At 38.2% G+C, this 17,449-nt stretch overlaps 1 protein-coding gene across 11 annotated transcripts in view; it reads right to left on the reverse strand.

The window, feature by feature from the left end:
* AGPAT4 (1-acylglycerol-3-phosphate O-acyltransferase 4) overlaps positions 1 to 17,449 on the reverse strand; it is a 1,427,829-nt gene that overhangs the window by 1,172,080 nt on the left and 238,300 nt on the right. For all 11 annotated transcript variants that reach the window (XR_004038703.3, XR_009558681.1, XR_009558682.1 and 8 more), the window contains exon 2: positions 3,567 to 3,730. Coding sequence is in view for 7 of the 11 variants with exons in the window: in XM_030852990.3 (XP_030708850.1) it covers positions 3,567 to 3,730 (164 nt within the window). In the remaining 4 variants the exon portion in view is untranslated. The remainder of the gene's footprint in view (positions 1 to 3,566; positions 3,731 to 17,449) is intronic.

Consider the following 17,449-nt stretch of genomic DNA (forward strand, 5'->3'; position numbering starts at 1 on the left):
TTACTATTCTTAAGTAAAACCTGTATATATAAGGTTCAAACATTTATTTATAAACTCCACAAAGTTCTTTTTAGTTAAAATGTATAAGTATTACACACACACACACACACACACACACACACACACACACACCCCTTTACTGCCCCAGTAAAATATGCATCCTATTATCATTGCTTTAACTGTTTAAATTATTGCAGATATACTCATCATAATTCATAATGGAAAGTTGTCATGTTATTTAAGGTGATCACTTAGACCCTGAAGTAACTGCCTAATAATAATGATGACAATCATGATAGTGATGATGCTAATAAATGCTCACATTTAGGTAGTGTTTACTATATGTTGTACTCTGTTCTAAGAGTTTTACATAAATTAACTTAGTCCTCACAAAATCCCAATGAGACGGCTATTATTATTATTCCCATTTTACAAATGAGCAAACTGAAACACAGAGAGGCCATATTCTCTAAGTATATAAGATACCTTTTAAAAAATTGTTTTGCCTTAATTTGTAATATTAAAAACTAGATACTTCCTAAATATAATATAAACACTCTTATTACAGAGAATTATCTAGATACTTAGAAATGAAGATTATACAACAACATGGAAAATGCCTATGATATAATATTAAGTGAAAGAATTCAGAATATAAAATTGTATTCTCACGCTGATTACAACTGTATAAAAGTCAGCCATGCACACAGTCAAGGGCTAGGAAATGAACAACACAGTGCAGGATCTGCTGCTCCTCCAGGAACTCCTTCTGTCTCTCCTTCCCCTCAATGACCAGCTGGGCAGTGCTCATTACATAGTCCCATGATTCATACTGAACCCCTGAAATCTGGCTTTTTCCAACTACAGTCTTGGCCTGGAGTCCTGAAGGTCCCTAATTCACCACCACAGTCACCAAGTCCAAAGACTATTTTCTTCAACATCCTCCATCTTTTCACAGCACATACTTTTTTTTTTTGCGGTACGCGGGCCTCTCACTGTTGTGGCCTCTCCCGGCTCCGGTCGTGCAGGCTCAGCGGCCATGGCTCACGGGCCCAACCACTCCGCGGCATGTGGGATCTTCTCGGACCGGGGCACGAACCCGCGTCCCCTGAATCGGTAGGCGGACTCCCAACCACTGCGCCACCAGGGAAGCCCAGCACATATATTCTTTACCAGTAATTTTCTTTTCCAAAGTATCTTCAGAAGTGTCAGTGGATGGATGATGCCTCTTTTACTGGCTCCTCCCCTGCTACCTAACACATTTCCTGCGCCGCTGTCCTCTGTACCTTGGCAACTGAATCTGCTCCAGTAACCGCAATATTTACCTCCATGTAAGTAGTCCTCAAATATAAAGCAAGCCCTAAGCAACACCTAAAGCAACACCTAAAGCAACACCTAAGTTCAGCTGCTTGCCAGCATCTCCCACTGGCATTAACTCTTGCCATGGATGAAACTCCTCATCCTGCCCATGATCAAACTGGATCTCCAGACTCCTATTTCTCTCCAGGGCACCCTATTTTGCTCTAGATCTCCATACATGAAACCTCAATGTCACATCGGTCAAAGCTCTGTAAAATACAGCTCCCAACTCCCTTCTTACCCCATCTTCAGCATCTCCTCTAGGTTCTAAAAGAATAGGAACCTATGATTGTTCCCAAGCACACCCTATGCTCATTCTCCATGTCCAGAATCCTACTCGAGTTTCAATTCATCCATGAAGTTTTTCTTGGTGACTTTCACTCAGATGTGTTTTCACCTTTAAAATTTCATAATACTTATATTTCAGTTTTCATATGGCAGTTATCATGTTTGACATCCTTATGTTATAGCTATTTGGTTGAGCTGCATGAAATTGCTGATAGTTTTAACCTATATGGTTCAACCTAATATTTCTGTTGATTTTAGAGGCCGTAAGCAAACAGCAGTCTCTACAAGAGTAGGGATGAGTTTTGCCTTTCTTTTGGATCCCCTGAGAAGCCCAGAACATCGGAAGTGTTTGTCAAAATAAAGAATCTTAATCAATCTGTCTATATATCTACATTTATATCTATATCTTATCCATATCTATCTATCTATCTATAAAAATCAATTGTCTGTGGCAATTAGTGTAACCTATCAGCTCCAATGGTAGAGGTGAGAAGCTTTAGAACCTGAAACTTCAAAACTTCTGGTAACATAAAATACTTTGGTTCAAGAAGCTGTTTTAAAATAATTTATGAAGGAAACATTCTTGGATTTAGAGTTTGGCAGGTACAGTAAAAAAGCTTTTCAGTTGACTGAAATAAAAAAAAAATCAAAACCCTTTTTAGCACGGGCACTTCCCTTATAAAAACAAATTGCCTAAAAGCAAAGCATAGCAGTTTGTGCACAGTGAGCACGTGCCTCCTGCCGTCACAGGAGGGGTGCTGGAGAAGGAGGGAATGATTTACATTTCTATAGCTTCTTTTGTACGCCCAGATTCGAAAGCATTTCGCAAAGCAGTAAACATCATCACCAAGAAGAGACAGTGAAAGGATGTCCATAAAGTAGGGACTCTGAGTAGAGACACAGCAGCGCCCGCACAGCTGTAAACAGAAGCGCAATTCATCTGTGCTGGCTAAGAAAGGGGGAAAATGTGTCTGCAGGGTTCTTCAGCATCACCTGAACCATCCACAGAAAGCAACTCGTTTCTTATACTTTCTCAAAGAATGACCTCAATCCATATTGAGTCCTATTTGCTGGCGTCCTCAACAAATTACAGGTCTCCACTTCTAGGTGACGGCACTGCTCATCAATCGCCTACCCAATTCTCCCCTTCTCCTACAGAAATCACTGTTGTGAATGAAACACCCAGATGAAAAGGATATAACCCTTTGACGGTATCTGGAGCCGTATAGGTGCCCTGAAAGCATTAGGGACAGGAGAGAAAACACACACTGCTCTCTCTCTAATGTTTCAGTGGCCCATTCTAGGGAAAATGTTACTAAAGCTTGGAGAAATTGAAAACAAAGGTGGACTTTTGCTGTGCGTCAGTCTTCCTTCACCACAGCTTGGGCACTGCGATTCTGACGGGGCAGGGAGCTCTCAATCCTGCTGTGAACGGCCCTGAGCCCTGCACCTCCCCTACTGAGCCCCAGCAGCAGACCTAGGACCATCCTCCAGGGGTCACAATTGGGTTACACATTCCTCACAGCACAGTGACTGAGCAACCTGATTTGGAACAATTTATTTGAATCCTTCTTCATTAAGATTCAAATGGAATAAGTAAGGTAGAAATTGAACAGACAGAGAAATTGTGCCTTGCTTCTCCTGTAGTCAGTAAACATTTATTCACTAAGCCCAGTCTGTGTGCTCTCTCTCTTTTCCCTCTCTCGCTCACAGTTATTCTTCCAATCCTTCGGGCTTGCTGTTTTAATGCATAATTAAGAAGGTCAGAATTAATGAAGCGGTATGGAGTAAAGTTCAAGGAATCCCCAGGCACTATTTATTCTATTAGATCTCAGGCATGAATGTCAGCTTGGCAGCAGAAGCAGCATAAGCAATGGGGTTGGCTGCATCCCAGGAACGATCCACTAAGGGAGACTCACCCGCACTGTCAAGTCATTCCTCAGCTCCTTCCCTGCGAAAATCACACGCAACTGGTCAGCTGGAACCCCCTGTTGCTTAGCAACCACCTCCTTGAGCTGGAAGATGCTGGTGTCAGAATCGACCTCCACTGGGAAACCATGGCTGGAGTTGAACCTGACAAACACTGACCAAGAAAATTGGAGGGGAAGAAAAAAAAATAAGCATTACTCAAAGCCCTTAAATGGCAATAGCAACATTTCTAAACTGATTTACCCATCACCCACCCTTTGATTAACAGCATACATTTTCTTTCACTTAGAACATAAAACTTAATGCTATGGAGTAACATTTGGAGAAAAATGGAATTTCCCTATGGGACTTCCCTTTCATATATTAGTCAGTGACCCGCAAACAAAATTGCATGCTCCCTTTGACATCCATCCTAGGAAACAGAGGGACTCGAGCAGAACACTTGCTTGATTGGAATTGTAAGATTCCCATGAGTTTATCGAAGAGATTCAGCTCTTACAGCCTGTACAAACTCACACTGCCTCTACAGTGCCCCTCTTAATAAAAAATCAAATGCATTGTGTTAGCACCCATGGTACAGCAATGGAACAAAATCAAGCCACTTCGCAGTGGTTGAGAGTCCGCCTGCCGATGCAGGGGACACTGGTTCGTGCCCTGGTCTGGGAGGATCCCACATGCCGCGGAGCGGCTGGGCCCGTGAGCCATGGCCGCTGAGCCTGCGCGTCTGGAGCCTGTGCTCCGCAACGGGAGAGGCCACAACAGTGAGAGGCCTGCGTACCACAAAAAAAAAAAAAAAAGCCACTTTATAGATCAAAGGGAAGACTCAGCAGAGCCCTAGGCACTGGTGGTCCCAGCCAAAAGGCTTCACTGGGTCTTATGGAAATATATATTTGCCCTTTCTTTTGAAACTAGTGATATACCCTTTCTCTTTTTGGAACCACCGTTCCCCTCAAGGACCAGGCTGGAACCTCACAGTCTTCTCACATGCTTTCTTCTCACTGCCAACTGCCCCGCCACCTCAATGGCTCTCGCATCTGCCCTTTCCTTCCACTCCTTCTGTCACTACGCTCATTCAATCACGTCTAGATTCCTGCAACAGCCTCCCAGCAGGAGTCTTAATATACTCTCTTCACCTCCGAAATGTCCTACACTGTTCTGCAAAGTAAACCATATTAATCTAGAGCCCTCGCTGTGTCGTAGCCCTCAAATCCTTTAAAGGCACAAATCTTTCAAACTAAATGCTCCCAAAAAACATATAACAGAAAACGCCTGCCCCCAGCCCTTGCCTCTGTTCACGTCACACCCTTCCTCACCTCTGCCTTTTGAAAGCCTGTTCACCTCCACGATCCATCTCCAATGTAACCTCCTCCAAGAGGCCTCTCGCTATCAGCCCCCTCAAGACTGACCTCACCCCTTCAGGGCTCCAGTGGCTTTTACTGTGTACGTCTTACAAGACTTGCTACATTCTCTCATGGAAGCAGTACAGCAGAGGTGACAAATACATCCTCCAAAGTGAGAAGACCTATTCACCAATTCCTGTAGGTCCCTTATCAGCTCAGGAGACTGGGGTAAACACATTAACCTTCACTCTTTAACTCTCAGTTCCCTAATCTTCAAAATATAAATAAACCACAGAGGGTGTTCTATAATACATTAAGTAATATTTATAGTGTTTATAACTATCAAATAATTACTTTCAAAAATAACGAATATTTGTATATGTCTTTGGTATATATTTTACCTCTTTAAAAGATTATACACTCCTCAAGGTCAAGCACTATAGCTTATTTTCTGCTGTATCTCCTTTATTTAATTTTCTTAATAAATAAATTAATTAATTTTTTATTTTTGGCTGCGTTGCTTCTTCATTGCTGCACGCAGCCTTTCTCTAGTTGCAGCGAGCTGGGGCTACTCTTCAATGCGGTGCGCGAGCTTCTCATTACGGTGGCTTTTCTTGTTGCGGAGCACGGGCTCTAGGCACGTGGGCTTCAGTAGTTGTGGCACACGGGCTTAGTTGCTCCGCGGCATGTGAGATCTTCCCGGACCAGGGCTCGAACCCGTGTCTTCTGCATTGGCAGGTGGATTCTTAACCACTATGCCACCAGGGAAGTCCCCGTATCTCCTTTAAATGTAACATTATCACTTACTAGTTCTAAATTCAAATGTGAGATGGCCCACCAAATAATAATTATAATAAAATAATAATTACAATGCCAATAATATTCAAGCAGTTACTATGTGGTAGAAGTTGCACATTACATATGCTATTTTAAGCTTCCTGATGATCTGGTAAGGTCAGTATTATTATCCTTATTTAATAGAAAGTAAATGAAGGCCTTGAGAATTGTAATCACTTTTTTAAGGACATCAGCTACTTTGTAATGGAATCACAATTTAAACTCAGTTCAATCTACCTCTAAATCCCATTGCATTTACTATAACATGCTGCCTAAAATCGTCTCAGAAGAAAAGTTCACATTCCTTTTCCTTATGATAAAAAAATTACAAAACACAACAGCAAAATAGTCTTTATAACATAATTCAGATAGCCTCTATACAGGTTAGCAGTAGAAAATGAGATTTAAAAAATAAAATCTCCAGTGAAGAGCTAAGAGCAAACCACAATGAACAATATTTACAAGACACAATGAGATAAAAATGACACCAAACTGAGAGTAGATGCCAGAGATGACACCACAGGAGCAAAAACCTGACATATTTTACCAGCACACAAAATATTTAGAAAGAGTAAGAACTGGAAGTGACAAAAGTGTTCCAAATAAAGAAAACTGATTGAAAAAAAAAGAAAAGAACAATTACAGAGGAAAAGGTGCTTTTGATATACTTTTAAGTAGATGCCGTGTGACACTGTTGAAAGTAGAGGAGGAGAAATAAAAATGTATCGGAATCCCTTGAGGTATACTCCTGGCATCCTCTGATCAGAGACCATAAGACCAGCAATTCATCAGATAAGACATGGCGACAAGTGAGTGGTTATAAGGGACAAAAGATATGGTCCCAGTTGCAAACTGGATTTTCTAGTAGTGTGAATAGACTTTTTTAAAAGAAGTAAAACACCATTGGGGAAGAAGCAGTTGAAAACTATACAAAGGCTACTAAAAAAAGGAATAAATATTCCAGGAGATCTGAAGTTGCTGATCTTCTCCAGGGGTTCAAATCATGGGAATTCCACCTTAAGGACAAGAATTATAAAGAAAACTAAAGGAAAAAAAATCTGCAAAAAACATACTAGATAACTCTGTACCACTAATGAAATCATTATTATCTAAAAGCCTTTTTTGGTGGGAATGTGAATTTGTACAGCCACTATGGAGAACAGTATGGAGGTTCCTTAAAAAACTACAAATAGAACTACCATATGGCCCAGCAATCCCACTACTGGGCATATACCCTGAGATAACCATAATTCAAAGAGTCATGTACCAAAATGTTCATTGCAGCTCTATTTACAATAGCCAGGACATGGAAGCAACCTAAGTGTCCATCATCAGATGAATGGATAAAGAAGATGTGGCACATATATACAATGGAATATTATTCAGCCATAAAAAGAAACGCAATTGAGTTATTTGTAGTGAGGTGGATGGACCTAGAGTCTGTCATACAGAGTGAAGTAAGTCAGAAAGAGAAAAACAAATACCATATGCTAACACATATATATGGAATCTAAGAAAAAAAATGTCATGAAGAACCTAGGGGTAAGATGGGAATAAAGACACAGACCTACTAGAGAATGGACTTGAGGATATGGGGAGGGGGAAGGGTAAGCTGTGACAAAGTGAGAGAGTGGCATGGACATATATACACTACCAAATGTAAAACAGATAGCTAGTGGGAAGCAGCCGCATAGCACAGGGAGATCAGCTTGGTGCTTTGTGACCACCTAGAGAGGTGGGATAGGGAGCGGGGGAGGGAGGGAGATGCAAGAGGGAAGAGATATGGGAACATATGTATATGTATAACTTATTCACTTTGTTATAAAGCAGAAACTAACACACCATTGTAAAGCAATTGTACTCCAATAAAGATGTAAAAAATAATAATAATAAAAGCCTTTTTTTCCTTATAAATAGAAAAAAGTTTGTGAGCTTAAGTTAAATTTGGATAAACTGTACCAATACTTTATAAATGAATATTTTTGAGCAGCAAATCAGAAATGTAGTATGAATTTTCTGATGGAAAGACTGATCAAATACATAGCAGATATTTGGCCAACTAAAATATTGGTATGGATAAGAACAAACATCTTAAAGTGACCTGATAAACAGCCAAATGCCATTATATGGAAAACAGCTAGTGTTTAATGGCAGTACCATAATTTGCAGTGGGTGTCCATCTTTTTCTGACCCATGTGAGAAATGTGTATGTTCCGTCTGTTCTAGTTCTGTCATTTCAGCCATGATTCCTAAAAGAGAGGAGGAGAGAAGCACCCAACCCTCCTCCTCTACTACCTCTTTAAGAGTCATAGAAAGCAGAATGCCCTTAGAGCCAGGACAAAAGAAATTGGAATCCTGGTTGTGCCAGTTGCTAATTTTATGACTTAGGACAAATTATCTGTTCACCTGGATTCTTAGCTTCCTTATCTGCTAAAATGGAGATAATGTATACAACATCAAGTGCCAGTTACAAAGGATTTGTTGAGATTATGAATGTATTAGGAAATTTTGGAAAGAGTCCTTAGTATATTACCTTGTACTCTTGGTACAAGGTAAGTTTGTTTTGCAAAACTAGTTTCCTAATTTTAGTCGCCTAGTGGAGGTAGCACTCATTAAAGCAACTTCCACTTTTGTGTTATAACTAAAGTAGATTAAATAGGAGGTGAGAAGAGCTAAATTAAGTAGCCTATTTTTTTTTTTCTGCTCCTCTTCATGATACAGACAACTTCCAAGAACAGAGACATGATAAAGAATTTAGCTTATCTCCATGTTCTGAGATTTAATTATAAATTAAAAGTTTGGGAATGCTTGTTCTGATGACACCTATTATAGCACCAGAAATAAACACCGTATCACTAAACATTATCCATTATGTGTATTATCAATAAGCACCATAATACAATGATAAGAAAAAGATGATGAGCCACATTCACACTTACTTTTTATGTTATCCTTGACCAGGGTTCAGAAGATCCAGAGGATAAGAAAGTAACTGGGAGGAAGGAGGGGGAAGGAGTCATAGGTTGATGGGCACTTACTTATATTTTTCTCAGGGCTATTCTACTTGTCCTGTCTGATTGGGGCCTAATTTTTTAGTTATAACTATAACAGTTTCATCAATGATTATGGTCCTTGTAGGATTCTGACTGCCTTGAAAGCAGCCATTATTCTACTCCTCCTACACTGAGACTAGTCACAGGATTGAGGTGGGGTGATTCACCCTTCCCCCCCCAACTCCAGGTGTGAGCTCTCATTAATTAGCACAACCTCATCCTCTTTGTCACAGTGACTGGCTCAAAGATGGACATAAACCAGTCAGTGCCTGGTGTTCCCCAGGTCATAGTGAGTGACTCCCTAGAATAGAGGTGATCCAAGGTAGGCCAACCCAGAGAAATCCAGAACTTATCAAAGGCTTAGTGAAGAAGTGATTTTAGATGTCATGGAATATCATGTGAGCTTAGACATTTTCGCTGAGAGAATCAAATGAAAACAGAGCCCAAGATAGACCATTGCCATCAGAGTATAAATGGGCTCATTGCTTTTCGAGCAAGACAATTCCTCCTCAAGAGAGAATACCCTAAGCTCTGCAGGATGTTTAGCTCCAGCTGCAGCCCAGTAAATATCAGGAGCGCACTCTAATAACCATGGCAACAAAAAAGTAACCCTACACATCTCTGGTGAGGTAGTTTCTTCTTTACCTTTGAGAAATATCACCATAGTAGCTTCTACCCCAAACAGACAAACCTTGTCCTCACATTCCCCTCCATTCACTATCCCACTTTTCTGCACAGAATATTCTACTGTGAACTTCTTACAGTTCAGTTTTCCATTTCTTTACTTTCCGTTCTTTTATGAACTACTCTTGAAGACTGCTCTTGGTATGACCTCCACGTTTCCAGTCAAGGTTGCTTTTCTATTCTTCTCATATTTGGCCATTCAGGGACATTCAGTAAGGATCTTGTTCCAATAAACCTTTTTTTCTTTTGGCATCTGCCACTAAGCCCTCCCAGTTTCCCTCCTACAACACAGGACATACTTTCTTAGCTTCATCTATCAGATTCTCTTTTTTTGTTCGACCTACTGATTTTAGAGCACCCAGAGGTCTGCTTGAACTCTCTTCTTTTCTGAGCGTCCTCCCAGGGTTGTATTATCCAAGCTGCATGTTTTATAATTCTTGGGCAATTTAGTATATTTCAATGGGGATTTTTCATTCACCATGATTTTTACTTTATATTCTTATTTTAAAATCCAACTTTCTCACAACTATCAACCTCAGACCATCCTCAGAACAATGTGAGTCCATGGAATTATCTAATCCTTAGAACCAATTCCTACATTCTTCATGTTATAGATTTTGCTCACAAGAACTACGCTGAACATGTATTTAACAACTTTCATATAGAAATCTCAAAATCCTTATATAAAGGTGAAATTAACCTCCCACAAATCACACAGTATATCTTCAGTATTCAGAAAGTAAAATTTGTTTTAATCCTAATTTCTTGCACTCATAATTTAAACCATTTGTTAAAGGACTGCAGCATATTAGGCATTTTTCATAGGACTCTGCTAGTAAAAAAAATTAATATACTTTAAATCATTAAAAATTAGTTTAAGAAATGATTACAAAAGAATATGTATGTGTATTCATATATAGGTATATATGCATGTATACATACGTGTGTATATCCAAATTAATAAAATTACTGTGTGTGTATATACTTTATATGTATAAGTATATAATATATACACATATAATATATATACATATACCTGTTAGTCCATAACATCTTAATATTAGTCTAAGAAACAATTATAAAGATGTGTGTATATATATAAATGTATATATGTAAATATAATATATTACATATATGTGTATATCCACACACATATATTTTACACAAACACACACACACATACAGTATTTTCTAAACCTAGGGAAATGAATGACCAAATTGGGTACTTTATTGTATGTTTTAAACTTGAATTTTAATGACTTTTTTCTTAAACTGAGAAAAGTACAAAGTATGATTCAGCAAGAACATCTACCATGTAGGATTAAAGTAAGTAGGGGGTGAAGGTGTGACCAGCTCTTAAAAATTACTAATATTAATAGTTTAAGAAAATCAAACACTTGTTTTGAGAGAGAACCATTATTATATTCTGATTATCGCAGAAAATTAACAAACGCAAAATCACCAATTAAGGAATAATAGACACTTGCTATCTGGTCATATAAGTAACTTCTAAGTTCAGAGGAAAAAGTTAGAAGAAAGCTAACTGCAACATCTAGTAAAGTTACCCTTCCTATACAACAGATATAAAGAATAACAACAAAAAAAATGTATCCAGGTAATGGTCTTGTGTAGGTGCATCAAATATCCTTAAAAGGACAAACTGTGAATATATTCTCTGGCCCTTAAGGGTTACCTTCAACTGACAATGTAAAGCACAGGCCTCTGCTTGAGAATGCAGCCTCAAACTGTGATGTCGAACTCCCACCAAGCAGAGTAGAGAACTCTGGTAACAATGGAGCCCATCCAGGTTTGAGTCAGGGATCAAGCTCAACTGGTAGAAATTCCATATCTCAGCCATGTTTACCTCCCCCTGCCCCCTTATTTTGTATCCTGTCGTTCAAAGTGTTGCACATTAGTGTAATGCATATGGTTTCTCTTGAGTGAAGCTATTAACCATCAGGATGAGAAGATTGTGAAATTATCCTCTGGCAGCAGAGAATAGATAGATTTTGACTTCTATAATTTCTTTTCTAGAATAAAGTCAAATGATGTCATTGCTTTGAGTCCTACTTCATTTCTAATATAATCTAGTCTATACTAATCTATTCCTCCACCCAATGAATAATAGTGAAGAACAAAGCTCTAGAATTAATCAGCATTTTTGTAATCACAGCTCAACATTTAGCAACCTTGCATATACAATCTAACCTTTATTGGGTTGTTGCAGGATCCAGGTCACTATTAGCTACTACTATTTTTTTTTCAAAACTATTATTTATAACACATAACTTAATGTTTGATTATATGCTATCTGGTATCATTCTTTATTAGTTTCTTACATAATTCTTGATTTCTAACTATCTTTTTAAGTTCTAATCAGAAACTTCATTTAGTCTCCTCACCCTCACTATCACAGTGTTAAACGGATAGAGGCCAGAATTTTTGCTTTTTGTAATGACTGAGTAACATGTCAGAACAACTCCCTGCAGAAAATGAAGATTATAAAAAAGAATCAACTGGAAATTCTAGAACTAAAACTACAATATCTGAAATAAATATTTATTAATAGATTTAATAACAAAATGGAGATAAAACAGGGAAATGTTAATGAAGAATAGAGAGAAGGGAGCTTTTTAAAAAATGAACAGACCTCAGGGACTTGGTAGGTAATATCAAATGGTTTAACATATATATAATAGTAGTGACAAAAAGAAAGAAGAGAAAATGGGGCAGAAAAATTATTTGAGACATAATGCCCAGAATTTTAAAATATATGATGAAATACATAAATGTACATATTCAAAATGCTCAACAACGAAAAGCAACATAAATTTGAATAAGATTGTGTCAAGGCACATCAGAGTCAAACTATTGAAAGCCAAAGATAAGGAACAAGTTTTTTTTTTTTTTTTTTTTTGCGGCATGCGGGCCCCTCACTGCTGTGGGCTCTCCCATTGCGGAGCACAGGCTCCGGACGCGCAGGCCCAGCGGCCACGGCCCACGGGCCCAGCCGCTCCGCGGCACGTGGGATCCTCCCAGACCGGGGCACGAACCCGCGTCCCCTGCATCGGCAGGCGGACTCTCAACCACTGCGCCACTAGGGAAGCCCCAAGGAACAAGTTTTGAAAGCAACAGGAAAAGAGATTCCTTCACATAGCTTAAACTCATCATCAAAAGCAATGGAGGCCAGAAGTAAAAGTATAACATCTTTAAGGTATTCAAATTAAAAACAAAAACAAAAACACTGTTAAACACAGAATTCTACATCCAGTAAGAATATCCTTCAGGAATAAAGGCAAAATAAAGATATTTTAAGATGTAAGAAAACTAAGAAAATCTGTCACAAGCAGACTCACCCTATAAGAAATGCTAAAGAAAATTCTTCATACTAAAGAGAAATTACAACAGATGGAAATGTAGATCCTCAGAAAGGGATAAGAACATCAGAAATGCTAAATGCCTGAGTAAATACAGAAGACAATTATGTGGGGATTTTTTGCTTTATTCATCTTAATTTCTTTAATAATATAATTGCTTATATGGACTGAGTTTAGTACCCCCCCCAGCCAAATTCATATGTTAAAGCCCTAACCCCCAATGCAATGGTATATGGAGATGGGAGCTTGGGGAGATGGTTAGTTTTAGATAAGGGCATGTGGATGAGGCACTCATGAAGAGATTAGTGTCCTTATACCAGAAGAGACACCACAGAGTTTGCTGTCTCTCCTGCCATGTGAGGATGCAGTAAAAAGGAGTCTGCCAGGAAGAGGGCCCTCCCCAGAACCTGACCATACTAGAACTCTGATCTCAGACTGCCAGCCTCCAGAACTGTGAGAAAATAAATTTCTATTGTTTAAACCACTCAGTCTAGTGATAGTTCATTATGGTGCTGAGCTAAGAAAACATTCAACACAAAAATTAAAAAGTTTCATGAGGAGTCCAAAATACATACAAATATAATAAATATGACAACTACAGCATAAAGAATGGGGGATGGATATCAACCATTTCTTCTACATTTTGGGTGGAAACTGGTGCATTATTAACAATATTGACTGTCAAAATTTAAGAATATACATTATAATTCCTAGAATTAAAATTGAAATGAATAAAAATGTTGAGCCAAAAAGCAAATAAAAATTACAAGGGAATTCTACAAACTACTGAATCCTCCAGAATCAGCAAATGAGTAACAGAGGAGCAAAACTGGAAAAGTAAATAGAAAACATATAATAAAATGATAAACTCAAATTCAATCATTTCAATAATTACATTAAATTTTAATGAAATAACACTTCAATTAAAAGGTAGAGACTGAGGCTTCCCTGGTGGTGCAGTGGTTGAGGGTCCACCTGCCGATGCAGGGGACACGGGTTCGTGCCCCGGTCCGGGAAGATCCCACATGCCGCGGAGCGGCTGGGCCTGTGAGCCATGGCCGCTGAGCCTACGCGTCTGGAGCCTGTGCTCCGCAATGGGAGAGGCCACAACAGTGAGAGGCCCGTGTACGGCAAAAAAAAAAAAAAAGGTGGAGACTGTCAGGACAGAACAAGGTTGACACAACTATGTACTTTCTACAAGAGCCACATCTTACATACAAAGACAGAAAGAGTTTGGAAATAAATGAATAAAAGAATGCTGAGCAAAAAAGTATGAGAAGGCAGGATGACAATATTAATTATCACATGGATTCAAATACAAAATTCTGAGGGAAAAAAAAAGAGGTACTGAATTGTGGTGTCACAATTTGAGATGGGAGAAAAGGCTCAAATATCACACTCTGCATCCTCCATTCCTTCCTTTCTTTGAGTTGGGAGATGTACCTGGTACCTCATTTAGCCAGGCTTGGAATGTATGGGTCTTCCACTGCTCCCAGCCTCCCTGGATAGAGATAGACGACAATGCGCCCTTCCTACCCTCCTCAGTGGGTAACAGACCTCAAGGTCTGGAGGTGTAGACAAGAGAAACTGTAGGCAAAGACATTATCTATGGCCTCAAGGCAACTGCTGTGATTCTTTGACAAAGGCATACCCAGTGGATTTTGCATTGGTTCTTCTCTTTCTCTCTCTTGGCCCCCCTCCCAACTCTTTTTTTCTCTTTGATTAATTCTTCCATTTTCTTCTTTAATTACTTAACAGAAGTAACATTATGGGAAGTGGAGAATGGGACGAAGGAAAAATGTAACTAAGAATCCACAAAACAAGAGGTGTGTATTATGGCTAAGACCACGAACTCTGGAACTACCTGCTGAGATTCAAACCCTACGACTGTCCCTTATCAACTATGTAATCATGTCACACAGTTTCTGGTCCTCAGTTTATTCTCTATAAAATAGGAGCTAGCAATAGTATCTGCCTCAGTTGGTTGTGAGAATTCAATGAATTAATATATGCAAAGTATTTAGAAAAGTGCCTAGCACGTTATAAGTTTTAACAATTATTAGCTCTTACCTAAGGCTCAACATATGGCTTAAAATTTATGGTTACTATGTTAGTTGTACAATATTAATGTTTAGGTAACTAAAAAATCTACCTTTTATTTTCTTTCAATAAGAAAGATTTTCCCGAATGGAGTTCTATTTCACTATGCTTTAGAGTACACTGTAATTGATCTAAAGTGACTGCAGGATACTGATACTGATATCTCATGTTTAGATAGAGCTTTCAGTTTTCAAAGTGCTTTTACAGACATCATCTCAGTTAATCTTCACAACACCTCTAAAAGATGATGGTGACAGCATTCACTACTCCTACTTTTAAAATGAATAAACAGATGTACAAGAAGGAAAAGTGGTTTATCCAAGATTTATAAGAAAAGGAGCAGGAACTAGCAGCTGTGTCCTGAAGCCCTCTACTTTAGATCAGTGTCTTCACACAAAGACTATATGTTACCCGAGGGTATAAGAGGGTAATTCTTATACCTCCTAATTCTCACATATGCTTCCTTAAGACTAATATGTCAGAAAACATGCCTATGGCTGAGGTGTCATAATAGATCTTTTGTGCAACCTTCTCTTCAAAATCAACATTTTCCTATTTTACAAAGAAAGGCATACCACTCACTCTTCCCCAATTTCACTCTGTTGCATTACCACAGGGTGTCAAAAAAGGACAACCTGAATTATTGGTGACTGAGAAGCCTCTTTTAACCAAGGTCCCATTAACCTGCAGTAGAGCTTGACTTCTTACACAGTAGGGTGAAAGTTGGTATTAGGAACAGTGTATTTTAGTCATTTCAGACCATTATCAGCGCTCGGTTAGGCTGTGTTGTTAGGAATTCAGCTAGAGTAAAGAGGGACAAAAGGGATGCCAATGTATTTAAGTATCCCAGCTCTTCCACACCCTCAGTCTTGCCAAAGAAGCAATTCCTCCTCAGGTTGAGTCTCAGGAGAGTAGAGATAAGACTGTTTGTAATACAAGGTGAGAGTGCCTTATTTCATTTAGGAAATGAACTGCAGGCAAAGTTCTATTCCTTACTTAACCATCCACCCTTCTATCCATCCAACTAGCCATTCAACCAGCTGTCCCCCCTTCCACTCACCCACCCAGCCATCTAGCCAGCTAGACAGCCACTCACCCTTATTCTGAGGTATCAGAATTAAATAATAACAAAATGGCTACGTGGGCCCATTTTTTTTCTGATAAATTAACTTTTATTCACTGACTAATATGATAAAGACTTGTCTTGCCAATCATGCCAAAAGGCAGGCATTTTCCACAAATCGAAAAAGATATATGCAGCTCCAAGGCTTTGATAAAAACATACTTAAAGTACGAAAAAAGCATTCAATCATAAACACTGCATTGGCAAAGGTATATTGAAATTAACAATATTTCAATTTTCCCAACCTTTTCTAAATTTATTGGATTGAACAAAATGCCTCTAAATGAAAGAAAAGTCAGTAAAATTAATAGTGAGTTAAAAAATCTTGGTATAATCTATATGATACACTTCCCAGAAACTGAAAAAGTGAATGACTATATATTGTTTTCTAAGTAGATAGTTGCAAATTCTTTGCTTTCAGCAGAATTGCAGATGGATTCAATTGAGTTATAAATTGATAGATCACTGAAATAACTGTAATGAAGACTTGCTAAGCAATTTTTCTCATTTTATAACCTTGAAGGAATTAAAAGAATAAAGTAATATTGCTATAATAAAATCCCTTCTATTCCCATATACTTATTTCTTAGAACATGGGCTTACAACTATAAAAATAAAAGGAAAGAACAAAATAATGTTGAACTTATTTCATTCTAGCAATAAGTAATTCTTATCTACAGATACATGTTATCAATTAGAAAAATAACCTAATCCATCTAATTAAGAGATGCATTTCTAATATAATTTTTTCTGAATTATTTGTCAAAAACACCAACAAATTATTCATCCTAATATGTAAGATATTTAGATTGTTTTAATAATTTTTATACTAAAAAAGAATTAATGATATTGCAATCCAGTAGAAATTGTTAATAGCAAGGTTTACAATACTAGGAAATTTAAAAATATATCTTAAATTTCAATTTTTATACATGTTTTTGTTGCAGAGATGTATTTCAAAGAGATGCATAAAGAAATTGAAAACCAAAAAAATCCATTTTTCTCACACTGCATCACTTCCTCCCAGCAAAAGTCCTACGGTCCAAGGAAAGCCAGGTTAATTCCATGTCTATAACTTGAAGAATAAAATATTGCCTTATTCCTCCTGCAACTCACCATGATTTTGCATAGAATGCTTCTTAGACTCTAATGCCATGGACTATTTTGCTTTATCAATAAATGATGAAAACTTGAACTGTGAAAAAAAAATAAAATCCATTTTTTGTTATTTATGGTAGTTAGGTTCTATAAAGTCACGACAAACACCGAACTAGTGAATACTGAACCACTGCTCCTAGGAAAAATACAGGGTTAGGTTCCTGTGAGCCTCTGGTCACAACATTTTCATCAACCAATCAA

The sequence above is a fragment of the Globicephala melas genome, chromosome 14, assembly GCF_963455315.2.
Source record: "Globicephala melas chromosome 14, mGloMel1.2, whole genome shotgun sequence".
Classification (NCBI taxonomy): Eukaryota; Metazoa; Chordata; class Mammalia; order Artiodactyla; family Delphinidae; genus Globicephala; species Globicephala melas.